Source organism: Gossypium raimondii, chromosome 7 (genome assembly GCF_025698545.1).
Source record: "Gossypium raimondii isolate GPD5lz chromosome 7, ASM2569854v1, whole genome shotgun sequence".
NCBI lineage: Eukaryota > Viridiplantae > Streptophyta > Magnoliopsida > Malvales > Malvaceae > Gossypium > Gossypium raimondii.
The window spans coordinates 32,322,814-32,336,771 of record NC_068571.1 but is presented as its reverse complement, the minus strand read 5'-3'; the positions used below and the strand labels follow the sequence as shown (position 1 = coordinate 32,336,771).

At 31.1% G+C, this 13,958-nt stretch overlaps 2 protein-coding genes across 8 annotated transcripts; one reads left to right on the top strand and one right to left on the bottom strand.

The window, feature by feature from the left end:
* Positions 1-289: 289 nt before the first annotated feature.
* LOC105795582 (uncharacterized) lies at positions 290-1,578 on the top strand. The gene is made up of 3 exons (XM_012625278.2): positions 290-631; positions 769-918; positions 1,516-1,578. The coding sequence occupies exons 1-3, from the start codon at positions 290-292 to the stop codon at positions 1,576-1,578; spliced, it is 555 nt and encodes a 184-aa protein (XP_012480732.2).
* Positions 1,579-8,809: 7,231 nt separating this feature from the next.
* Positions 8,810-13,958, bottom strand: LOC105795544 (probable UDP-3-O-acyl-N-acetylglucosamine deacetylase 1, mitochondrial). Of its 7 annotated transcripts, XM_052633700.1 has the most exons (9): positions 13,300-13,958; positions 12,922-13,230; positions 12,255-12,461; positions 12,094-12,154; positions 11,465-11,527; positions 10,063-10,120; positions 9,390-9,491; positions 9,199-9,287; positions 8,810-9,117 (listed from the first exon to the last, which is right to left on the bottom strand). In XM_052633700.1, exons 1-4 carry the CDS (start codon positions 13,357-13,359, stop codon positions 12,146-12,148), a joined length of 585 nt encoding a protein of 194 aa, XP_052489660.1. In that variant the 5' UTR covers positions 13,360-13,958; the 3' UTR covers positions 8,810-9,117; positions 9,199-9,287; positions 9,390-9,491; positions 10,063-10,120; positions 11,465-11,527; positions 12,094-12,145. The 7 variants fall into 7 exon arrangements, with proteins under 7 accessions (XP_052489660.1, XP_052489655.1, XP_052489659.1 ...); XM_052633695.1 differs by having other exon boundaries at positions 12,094-12,461; XM_052633699.1 differs by having other exon boundaries at positions 11,465-12,154.

The window sequence follows — 13,958 nt, the reverse complement described above, 5'->3', positions numbered from 1 at the left end:
CTTAAAGTAGAATTAAACCGGTGATGTTTTAAGATTATTTTAACTTTTTAGAATTGTTGTTAGGAAAAATTTAAATGTATTAAAATAATACTTTAGTTATAGTTTAGGGGTTAATTTTGTTATTAACCCTTTGAATATGTAAGTTTTGAAAATCAAATGATCTTAATATAATGTTAAATAAAATTTAGGGACTGTTGATGTAGTTTACCCTTAAATTAGTGATTTCAATTAAATCAGATTTTCTATTTTTAGTTCATTTCGGTATGACAGTGAACAAAAAACAGAGACAATGATAGACACCCTTACTCCGGGAAAGTTTGGATTATCTGAAACTGAAACTTTGATACATTTGAGCTTTGCTTTTGGGTGTTACGGGTTCCAAATATTTTGTTCACAAAGTTGGGAAAATATGATCATCCTTGTCTTTTTAGTCTTTCAAAACTCAAAAACACTCCCACTACCTACTCTTTCTTTGGCTTTTACATTTTCTTCTTTTTTCTGTACCTTAACGCCTGAGAGTTTTACAAAAATGGCTCAAAATGATGGTGGTAGTAGCGGTGGAAGTAATCCAGTCGATAACCTCGCTAGTCGACCTAAGAGGAAAAGAATAACCATTCACATACAGAGTCAGGTGGGGTCTGTTGGTATTTTTCTTCTGGGAATCCCGGTTCAAACCGTATTAAAGAACTTCATTTGTATATGTAAATGTTGTCATTTGGTATTGTCCTCTTGGCTGTACTTTAACTGTTTGTATTTATGTTTGTTTAGGACGAGAATAGGTTGGCATTTAAAATTATGCCCAATCTCAAACTAAGCAAAATGTTTCATGAATACTGCCAAAGGAAGCAATATGATCTCCGGACTGTTCGGTTTTTTCATGAAGGTCGTCGTCTTCTAGGCAAATATACCGCTGCTAAGGTACCTTTTTTCGCTTCATTTCCATGCTCCCCCATCTGTTACAAGGACTTTTTCTGTCACTGAAACTGTTATCCGTATATTCATTCCGAGTTTCTACACGATTGATGGCTCAAAGTTATGTTATGCAGAATATATGTGGTTATATTTTTCCAAGTTTTGTTTTCCTATGTGTTTGGAGTTCGTATTTTTGTACCATGTATCGGATATGAGTGTTGGATACATGTATTTCAACATTCAAGATAAGATTGAAGCTGGCTTTATCTAAATTGCAATAAAATGTGTAGAATACTAAGATTTTAGTGCTTAAAGGTTTGTGGAAATGAATGGTATGCTATGTTAAAAGTTTTAAAAATTATATTTTATCGATACTCATACTCGAATTTAAGTTACATAAAAATGAATAATAAATTTGATGTCGAATTAATTCAAGCTTTATAGCTAATTTAACCTCGAGTTATCCTCATGTTTATATCCGAAACCAAGTGCCTTATGAAGTCTGTTTGATCATTATTGAGCATTTGCTGTTACCTTATGGACATTCCTGCAATGTTGATTTTATGGCTTTTTTTCTAACTGTCAAAAATGTTATTTCTTTAGCTAAATTTGGAGGATCAATCTCAAATTGATTGCATGTTTCATCAAACTGGAGGCGGCCTCTAATCGGACCGGTGATTAGTGTTTGTCTTATGTTTAATTAGTTTTATTATGTCAAATTTATATGAATGTTGATATGTTTAGGGATTAGAATTTAGGGTTTAGTCTTGAAATATTAAACCTTTAAACTTTTATACCTCTTCAATTAACTTTTGAACCTTTTTAACTATAACAAGTTATAAGAAAACAATTTAACAACTCTTCTATTTTGGTTTTAGAAGTGTTCATAGGTCACGTCAGGTCGGGCATAAACATGATATTAACATACTTTATACTTGTACAAGCTTGATTCGGCTTGAAATATGAGCCTAAAATTTTGGCCAAGTCCATCTATATTTACAAAAGATTAACCTAAACTCATTTTAGGACCACCTATATTATTTTTAGTTTTTTAAAAAATGTTTATATTATTTTAATTTAATATTTAATAATTTATATATATTTTTTATTTATTGAAATTTTTATATAGTCATATTAACATTATTTTAATGTTTACATTAGAATAGTATTATATATTTAGTATAAGTTTATTTTTTAATGTGTTACAAATTACATAATATATAAAAATAACATAATATAAAGAATTATAAACTTAAAAATAGATTGGGCCGGGCCGGGCTCAGGTCTTGAATGTTTAAGCCTAAACTCAGACTCATTTTTAAATGGGCTTAATTTTTTTCTTAACCTCATTTTCTGGGATTAATATTTTTACTCAAACCCTTACAAAGTTTGGGCAAGCCTTCGAACTTAGACGAATAGCTCGACCAATGAACAAATTTAATTGATAGTGTTGATAATATTATTATTTTTTAACCAGTTTAATTACTGATCCATTCAATTTTTTAGCTTAATTTCAAACTATTCAATCAAAATCCAGTTCAAAACTGATTCAACTATTTATTTAAATCAATATATCAACCATTTCATATGTAATAGTCCGATCAAGATACAAAAACCCAAAGTTAAACCCAATGCACCACTTGTGAACCCATTCCAAATGGCCGTGGGTGGAAACTATCGGATCTTCATAGTTACGTGTAAATCAAGAGGAGGTTTTGACCTTTTCTCGTCTGGGATGGATTCATTTCTCAATACATTTCAATTATAAATAAAAAAGGTTAAATTTTGTTATTAGTTTCTATACTTTGTAAGGGTTTTAAATTTATTCTTTATACTTTAATTTGATTATTTTTAGTCATTGTACTTTTAAATTTTAAAATTTCAATCCTTGCCAAATTATAATTGTTAAATTCATTAAATTAAATTCTTCTATTTTTCAAAATTTGATGCAACAAATATATTATCATACGTGTAATGCCATGTCAATTTGTTATTTTTACATATTAATCACTAAAAATTTAGTTAATGAATTAAGAATCGCCATTTGCATTAACACTGAAATTTCAAATTTCAAAAAGTATAAAGACTTAGAAAGACCTAATTGGAGAATATTGATTGACTAAAGCTAAAACTATATGCACTATACAAGTGTGGTAATTGAATTTAATCAAAGGAATTAAACTGTTACTATTTAGGATAAGAGCAAAATTTTAAAATTCAAAAATATAGAGACTAAAATTAATTAAATTCAAGTATAAGATCTAAATCCATAACTTTAATTGTCTCTGTTTTTGTTCACGGTCATACCAATATGAACTTAAAAATGAGTAAATTACACTTTTAGTCACTAGATTATGGGTAATTTTTCATTTTAGTCATTTAATCTAAAAAGTTATAATTTGGTCATTAAACTTTTCACAAATGTTTTTTTTCACCCGACTATTAAGTGACACTTTTTAGTTAGTATAATAACAATTATAATCCTCAAAATTTATACTTCCTGACAATTTAACCTTCATTATGTATAAAAATAATTGAGTGACTTTTTTTATGGATTTTTTGTAACACCCCTAACCCATATCCTTCATCGGAACAGGGTTACGGAGCATTACCGAAATAAACAAATCAAATACAAACATTTCATATTATTTAATATTCATGTCAGATATTATTCATAAAGTCCCTTATATGAGCCCTCGAGGTCCAAAACATATATTAGAAACAAGTCGGGACTAAACTGGGCACTCAGAGAATTTTTCGTAAAATCTCAAAATTCTTCCAAGGTACAGGGGGGACACACGCCCGTGTGGCTCACACGACTAAGAGACAGGCCAGTGTCTCAGGCCGTTTGGGTATTCGAAATAGGGCACATGACTATGTCCCAGCCCGTATGCATACCCGTGTAACTCTCTGACTTGGGTCACATGGCCAAGCCACATGCCCGTGTGCTAGGCCATTTGAACATGAAAATTTGCATTAAGTAGGTGCAGGGGTCATACGGTGAAGCCACACGCCCGTGCGGACGAAATAGGTGCAGGGGACACATTGCTAAAACACACACCTATGTACAAGGCCGTATGTCACACACGACTGAGACACACGCCCATGCGGACGAAATAGGGCTATTTCCAAGCCATATTTCTCACCCAAATTTGTCTTCCACCTACATAAACATTTAAACATATTCTTAAGCCAATACAATACATCCAAATCAAGCCAATATCAAGTATCATATATGACATATTAATACATATGACCAAGTCTTCATTTTTATCAAGTTAACCTAATACATATAAAAACATCTTTGTACTAAATATGCCATTTCATCCATTCATCAATATATCCATATGATTTCCACCACTCATCCATTTCAAACACATATCAACCATGTCTAGACTCTTATATACTTTTCAAAACATATCTATCACAAGTCATTCCAAAGGCTAGTTATAACCAAAACACATATATGCCATCAATGGCCCAAATCAACCTATATATGCCATTATAACCAAAATTTAGTTCGTTATATATATACCGAATTGAGCTAAAGGATAGTGTGATGTAACTCCGACTAGCTTTCAACCTTTACGAGCTTCCGAATACTATAAAACAGAAGAAATAAACAGAGTAAGCATTTAATGCTTAGTAAGTTCGTATAACAGGAAATTAACTTACCAATTAATTCACATTTAAGGTAAGCAAAATAAACATGTTCAAACCAATTTGGCCAATTGCCTAAACACATGTCATCATCAAGCTTGTTAGTCATGTAATTCACATAAATACCAAGAAACATGAATGAACTAATCAATATTCAATTTCCACATACATGAATTTATCACTTCAAGTGTCCATGAACATGTACATATCATATCTTTGTATTTAAAGTATTTCTCATAATAATTCATCTTGAATTCATATCATCTCATATCAGAACTTTACCCGTTAAATAATTTAAAATATCGATGGATACAAGGGTAGTACACTTGAAGTGTACAAAGCTATAAATCGTCAATTTATATTAGGGAATGCTCATACAAGCAAATAAATGGGAAGTTCTCTCTCGAGCCATATAACGGGAAGCTTTTCTAAGCTGTATAACAGAAAGCTCATAAGAGCCACATTTAGGAAGCTCATGTGAGCCAATAACGGGTAGCTCTGAAGAGCCATTAATCAGGAAGCTCCGGATAGCCATATATTAGGAAGTTCAAGCGAGCCATATCGGGAAGCTCCGGAGAGCCATTAATCAGGAAGCTTACAAAGAGCCTTTAATCGGGAAGCTTACAAATAGCCATATATCAGGAGCTTCCTGATATATGGCTATCCGGAGCCATATTAACGGGAAGCTTGCAGGAACCATATAACGGGACGCTCTTTCGAGCTATGGTGTGTCCGCAACACATATAGGATCACAACCAATCGGGAACCTGTATCCATCGAATTTTATCTATTCAAAGAAGACTTAACATTTATCGGATATGTGACTAATTTTCATACATGTCAATTACACAATTCACATACACAATATTCAATTCAAATATATAAATATACAATTTAGTTACACGAACTTACCTCGACAGTTGTTCGTGTACGCAAAATCTACTAATCCGACACCTTTTCTTTTCTACGATCTGACTCCGTTTTTGATCTATCCGGATCTATACGAATGAATTTAACATCAATTCAATACAACTCATATTCAATTCAGCCCATTTCACATCTTAGACAAAATTATCATTTTTCCCTATACTTTTAATTAATTCTAATTTCGTCATTAGGCTCGAAAAATGAAATTCATACAATTTAATCATTATTCCAAGCCTAGCCGATTTTTATATGTAACAATAACAGCCCATGTATTTCATAAAATTCATAATTTTTCTTTGAATTTTACAACTTTTCAATTTAGTCCCTAAATCATAATTTCATCAAAATTCCCTTTTCAAAAGTTTTTTTTATCTATCAACAACCTTCCATTTTCTGCCATAAAACTTCATAATTCAGCTATATTCATCCATGGAAAAGCCCAAGTACTTTGATAACTTTGCAAATTAATCCCCGAGATAGTTAAATTAAGCTATTACGATCTTGGAAACATAAAAATTACTAAAAACGGGACTTGAATACTCACCTAATTGAGCCAAATAAGCTTGCTACCTTCAAGTTCTTCTAACTAGGGTTTCCATGTTAAATAATTTGGGAAAGATGATGAAAAAGATGATATTTTGTTATTTAATCATTTATCATCTTTTGCTATTTCCACTTTCCAATTTAGTCCTTTTCTTTATTAGATTTTCCCATGATGACTAATCATGTTTATCTACTAACTCCACCTAATGGTCTTTTTTCCATATAAAGACCTCAAAATTTGAATTCTATAGCTATTTGATACCTATAGCTACTAGAATCCAACTTTTGTACTTTATGCAATTTGGTCCTTTATATTAAATTAATCATGTAATCGTAAAATTTCTTTACGAATTTTTCATACGGTATTCCTATCATAATGCAAATCCATGAAATAATATTAAAATAATTTTCCTTCCGAACACGGATTTGTGGTCCCGAAACCACTGTTCCAATTTCACTAAAAACGGGTTGTTACATTTTTCCAATTTTTAGAATTTTAAAAATATTATGTTGAACTCTTATACTTGTAAATGTGTAAGTTCTTTTTTAAATTTATTTTATTAATTAATTACGTAATTAAGTTCGAATCTTATTAGGTATAAACATGTAGATTCTTTTTAAAATTATTTCAATTAATTAATTAATTAATAGTTTAAGTCGAGTTAATTATAATTTGAATTGTTTAATCTTAATAATTGAAGTTTTATATAAAAGACGTAACCACCATCGTTTGTATAGTTACAATTATCATTGAAATTGAGATCAAAAGAAACTTAAAAGTAAAATGACATGTAAAATATGACCTTAAAGTGTTTGATAATTTTAATAAAAGTTGAATTTATGTAAAACTACATGAAGTAAAGGTATAATGATTTTTTAGCTCTCTAATATTATAAAAAGTATTTTAGTTCTCTATTTAATTTTTCTGCTTTTTAGTCTTTAAACTTTTTTTGTCAAATCATCCAAAATAGATGGAAAAATAACTTTTTGACTTTGCTAGCATACATGTGGATGACACATAAGTATTTAAATACATTTTAAAATTTTTAAAATTCAAAAATATTATAAAAATTTAAAATCATTAAAATTATTAAAATTATTTTTAATATATTTTAAATTTTGAATAATTAATTAAAATGTTGACATTTTATCCACGTGACAATCCACGTGTAAGTCATGTCAACAAACGTTAGCTTTTCTATCTATTTTGGAGTGATTTGACAAAAAAAAAAAATGAAATCTCAAAGGCTAAAAGAGACGAAAATAAATAATGAGCTAAAATAACTTATTTTGTAAAGTTTGAGAACCAAAAAGGTTATCATGCCAAAGTAAAATGACCTTAAAGTGTGATATTTTCTCTAGTGAGAATGGATTATATGAAACAGGGGCGTCATGTCATCCGGTATCAATTTTCAATTATTTAATGACACTTCGATGTCATTAATGCATAATTTTGGTAACCCTAAACTTGAATCTTGAACCCCAAACCTTAGACCTTGAACTTAAACCCTGAACCTAAATTCGGATCCATAAACCCAAACCTTGAACCCTAAACTAAAATGTCAAGTTTAGGATTCGGGGTTAAAAGTTTCGAGTTCAAGTTTAGGGTTCAAAGTTCAAGATAAAAATACTAAAATTATGTATAAATGACATAAAAAAATTATTGAAATATCATTAAATAATTAAAAAGAGATACATGATGGCATGTCGTCCCTATTTCATACAATCATTTCTCTTCTTTAATAGAAACTAGATTTATTGAATATTTCAGTCATGCAATAAATTCTTTGACTTTTTCTAACAGGCAAGCAAATATAATAAATATGATGAGTTAATTGTAATAAATATTTTTAAATTATGAATCTCATTTTAAATTGGTTTTTAATTTTAATATATTTTAATTATATCTTCAAAATATCTATGTTATATTAATAAAGTCCTCTCATTATTAAAATCGTTGATTTTGAGATTTTCAAACTTCTAGAAAAATTTTATTCACTTTTTCTTTTTGATTTTACTTTATTTCTAGTTTTAATTTTTAAAGTTATGTGAACATTTGACTTCTCTTTAAAAATTTTCCTTTTAAATTATGTAATATAAGATTTTATAGGGCATGATTTATTTAACATCTATAGTTCGGAAATGTAATCAAAACGTTTTAAAGTTTAGGAATCAATTTAAAATGAAAATTATAATTTAGAGATTAATTTAAAATTATATTATTTAAACCCGTATTAAATAAATATTTAATAAAAATTTTAACTACCGCCTTAAAAGATGAAGATATTCACTACACCAAAACAGGCTTTTAACGGCGCTTTTTTAGGTCTTTAGCGGCGCTTTTTAGCGTCACTAAAAGTATTTGCGGCGCTTTTAGAAACGCAAAAAAAACGCCGCTAATGAATGCGTCGCTAACTTTAGTGGCGCTTTTTCCACAAACGCCGCTAAAGACCAAGACCTTTAGCGGCGCTTTTACCACAAACGCCGCTAAAGACCAGAACCTTTAGCGACGCTTTTCCCACAAACGCCGCTAAATACCAGGACCTTTAGCGGCGCTTTTACCACAAATGCCGCTAAAAACATGACTTAAAAAATATTTTAATTAAATAATATATATTTCTATCATAAATATTATATTATGTTTTATTTTTAAAATTTAAACTTTAAACTATATACTTTTAAGGATAAAAAATATTAAATTAAAATTTCTATTAAAATTTTAACTTTAAAGCTAAATATAAAAATTAATGAATTTAAATTAAGAAAATTAAAACAAGTTACATTCTATATTAGAATTACATAAGAAAATTGTTTACATTCTATATTAGAATTACATAAGTTCTGTTTACAAGTTACATTCTATATTAGAAAATTGTTTACAAGTTACATTCTCTCATGACCAACTCTCAAAATCAACTCTTTAAGGGATCTTTTTTCCCTTAACTCGGTGTAACCGAGTTGCAAAATGTGGTTTTTCCATACTTTTCTTGCCATCCCACATGTAGCAGTAGCAATAGTAGCCCAGTACTTACCAGCAGAAATGCTTACGATTGTTTTCTCACAAAGGGAATATAGCTGTACAAATTCATCCAAATGAAGTAAATAAAAGCTTCACTCCAGGGGAAGTTAAAATCAACAAAGACAATGGAATAGAACCTGTTGGCATCTAAGATGAGGATCTGAGGAAACCCAATAAAATAATGCTCCATCTTCAGTAATAGCCAAGCTATGTATCATCCCGGCAGCTATTGCAACCACAGAACCCAAGTACAGTCAAGGCCTCAAGGGCATAGATGAAGGCTACTACAGCAGGCTCAGAATGAGAAATTAATTCAAGAGAGAATCACCATGTTCTCAGCAATATGCGGATTTTCTTTCTCAAGCAACAATGAGATGATGATTGGGTCAGCTTCAGTATGATGGTTTGATATAAGTACAACGTTGTGACCCTGCACCCAATTGTCTGACAATTAGATCCATAAAAAAGCCAGTTTAAACATGAAAGATTCAGCCAGTATTGCAAGCTTCCTAAGTCCCAGTTGCACGTAAAAGTTTCCCGAATGTTGAAAACTTAATATGACCACGTTTAGCTTATGCCAATACAAAATTGAAAGGAAAACACCATTAAACTTTCCTTCTGAATACTAATATATAACTTCAGCCTGGCTTGCATAAAAAAAATATAAATTAACATGATCTAAAGCTGATGAAAATTAAGAAATTAAAATAAAATGGACACAAATTTAACATACAAACCTGTTATTTTATTTCTTCCTCAGATGCACGTTCTTGTTAGTTATTAATCAAAGAATATGCAAGTATTGTAGCATGCAGAATAAAAAATTTCATCAACTTACTACCAAGCAGCTCTATGATGGATAAATCATGTTATGATTAACAGTACGTTTGTTCAAAAAGTAAATAATGACAATGACATCTTAGTGAAAAAGATGCTGGAGCAAAACTCGGTCTTGTTTAGAGGAATCAAGTAAAAGGAAAAAGAAAACTGAGCATAGTCACCTGCTTAAGCTTCTCCTCTATTTCATAGAAAAGAGAAAGATTGCCAACATATGAATTTCTGCAAAGAACATAATACACGGATGTTAAGAGAAGTGATTTTTTTAATTTTAAAAAAAAGAGACCGAACATGTCCTTCAGTGATTTTAAATATGAATAACATAAATGTTATATGAAGCACATGAAAGAGGGTGAATAAGTTAAATATACAAAATACATGCTTCTTTTTCTTTGCATTTTTGTCAATTCGGTTGATGATAAATAATCAAACATGAAGAAGAGGAAAACTACTAAAGACCCTATGAAACCCTCAATGAAAAAAACACAAAAAAGAATGCACAAGATAAGAAACATGGAATAAGCTTAACCTTGGATGGTCTCAAATAGTAGGTAATAATTAAGAAAGAATTACAGTCCCTATTTCACTTCTCTCTCTCTATATATATATATCTATATCCATGAACCTTAAAGTTTATTACCATGGTTTACAAAATAGAATTATGAAATTTTAAAAATACAAATTCCTTCAGCAAAGCACATGCTTAATTTTCAGGAAGCTTTTACAAATTAATTGATATCAGCAGAGAAACCAATGAAACCAATGAATTCTTCCAATGAAACCAATATCAAACATGTCATAGACACTTAAAGCAGACAATCCAATTCTAACAGCAATTTCTGTTCTATCCTTCAAGCATGTGAGTTTTATAAATGCCAAGTCAGGCATATTATTCATTTATAACTATCATTCAAGAGTATCAATGTGCTTTGGCTTTGCGTTTCTTTCTTGTTTCAATTTCCTAGTTTACATATGTATGTGCCACTGGACTTGTTAAGTGAAGAATGAGAACCAAATTTTTGTCAATGACTGCAGGACATAAGACCAAGAGCATCAAAAGTTTCCAAACATGAAACAACTAATCTATATTAAGCAAGTCAGAAAATCAACGAGGTTATTGTTTTAGCTAACATAATTTTCTTGAACAGGGGTAAATTAAAATTTTACCTTTAAACAGTCGCCTACTGCTGTAAAATAAACATCAAAACAGGTCCTAACATGAATATGACATATACTGAATAAAAAATTATGTAACCAGCTAAAGAGCAGCTGGACATATACTGATTGTATGTATGTCCAGCTAAAGAGCAGCCAGAAAAACCCACAAGATATCCACATATCAGAATTAAATAAATAGAGGAAGCAAAGTAACTTAAGAGGTTGCATCTCCATTAGTTAGAAGACACACCACAACAGTTAACAAGTGTTAAATAAATTAAACCAATTAAATGATTCAATTTTAAGTAAAAGGATTAAGACAAATTTCAATGATTCGATAAATTAATTTGAACTCCATTTGTATAAACTACATCAGCTGCTATTTCAGATTTATTAACGTTAACTTACCTAAATCCCATACTTGAAACTTGATGTTGTTGTATTGTACAACCTCTACATTAAACCCAATCGCTGCAAAAAAATAGTTCAAAAAAATGGTGCATCGAAGCTGTCAGTCATTTAGAAAAAAAATGAAAACCCAAAACAAGAATGATAAAGAAGAACATTTCCACAATATGCATGTATATAGGCATACATACATTCTCAGTCAATATGCATGGAAAAGCTTGTAATTAAAAACCAAACAATGTTTTAATTGGGACAGAAGCTACATGTATATAGGCATAAATGCAATAAAAACCTCAAATGAAAAAAAAATGATTAACTAAACAGTATCATTAAGCATTTCCACAATGAATTTCAAAAGATTTGGCTCAAGAAAATTACCAACCTAAATTTATTGAAATGCAATGGACAAATTACAACAGGATTAACATTTATAAAGCATCTAAACTAAGTGATTATCCTGAATCATGGTACATCAACAAAGCACCAAAGCCCCTAGAATACACAGCAACTTCAAGCACATATTAGAAACATTTCGACTGAGCTAAAAGTGCAAAAAAAAAAAAGATTATGCACAAAACTGATCTCTTGTGATGTCTTTATAACCAAGTGATTAAAAAGTTGCACATTACCCACATCCAAGCCGATTAAAAGTTAAAAAGGATAAGCTCTTAAACTGTTTTCCTATTTCCCCTGAAAAAGAGAAGAAAAGGTAAAGCAAGACTAACGAGACAATTACCATTTGAATTCAATGTGGTTAACAATCAGCATACCAAAGAACAAAAGAATTTACCTTTGGAAAGTCAATTCCACAAGATATGTGAACCTTTGAAGCAGGGAAGGCAACCATAAAAGAATCATTTCTCGAAACATAAAATGGTTCACTCAAATATGGTGCCAATTTCTCAACATTGTTGCCACACCGATCCAAGGCCTCTTTTCTGCCAACTTGTTCTATTGCCTCTACCCAAGCATTTGCAGACCCATCAAAAATAGGAACCTGTGTTAGTTAAAATTCCAATCATCACCATCTATAAAATTGTATGAAAAAAGAGACTCAGCTAAATTATTACAGTGTTTGTACATTATATGTTACATTAAACAGTTCTCTCTACAAATTCATTGACTATGTTTAAATCTCCTCGCTCATCCCTCAATCTAGAACGCATATCCTACAATATGGCCTTCAAAGGTTCTTTCCGGCTGTTAGATTGCAGCTTCATGCTTTTAGCTTGCTCCAAAGTTGTCTTGAAGTGAACGAACAATTGAATATATATTTGTTCCATGTAAAATGTAAAATCATGCATTTTATTATCCAACAATACCTTACAGGAAAAGTCGCTTTTCTTGCAAAAAGGAAAGAATGTGACAAAAGTAACAACCAAATGAATAACAAAACTTACAATTTTAAGCAAATTAAAAATCAATTTTGATATCCAAACAAAAATTATGGCACTAACCTCGACCTCAGTATCCTCAGAATCGAGACTTTGAATCTGAACTCTACAATTGTCAATGCCTTTAGCTTCCAAAGCCGAAAGCAAATGCTCGACGGTCCGAATCTTGTATCCGTCTTTGCAAAGAGAGGTACACAACAGTGATTCTCGAACAAAATCGATGGATGCAGGAATCAAATTTGAGTGAAACTCAAAGTACCTTCCTTGGCCGGTGAATCCCGGCCATATCTTTACCTTCGAAACCTTCCCCGACTGAAGTGTTTTTCCCGACAGTTTGATGCATCCTGCTAGGGTTTGTTGAAGCTTACCGGTCTAGGATCACAGTAGAAGTTAACGGAAATGGAGATCAGGTTAGGATGTTTTGGGAGTGAGGGAAGGTACCGTTTTCCATGAGATGAGATTGGAGGACTTGAATGAGTTAATCGCGGCGGAGAGATGCATGTTCCAGAGCGGAATGATACGAGGTTAAACTTACAGCTATGGCAAGATTTTCTTTTGGCGGGTTTTAAAGTTATGAAAATATTAAAAAAGCATTGAACTTTTTCCCTAAAAAAAAAAACAAATTCAAAAGCATTGAGTGATAGCTTGGATGACTTCCCATATTGTTGCAAATTCAAAAATAAAGGGAATCGGGGTAGGGGGAGAAATGGTTTGGGAAAAATAAAAGGACTGTCTATTTGGGGAAATTGGGGGGAAACAGACTCTTGTTCGGCGACAGTTGTTTCTTCTCGTTCTTGTTCAACAACAGCTGTTTCTTCTTCTTCTGCAGACTTGAGTTTCCAAGTACCGTAAAGAGTTTTGCTGTTTTTGAAGGATAAGGTCAAGTTATTGGAAGAAAAGGTGGAAACTTTGGTCTGAAAATGGATAGAATTTGGATAAAAGAAGAGGTTTTTGGGAGATTTAAAATGGGTTTTGGAGATTAAATGCAAAGGAGTTGAAAATGCTGAAATTGTTGCCATTTGGTCTTCAAAATTTGTGCTTTTGGATGAGAGAAATACGAAAAATTTGGGGGGGAAATTTGGGGTTTTTTCGTTTTTGGG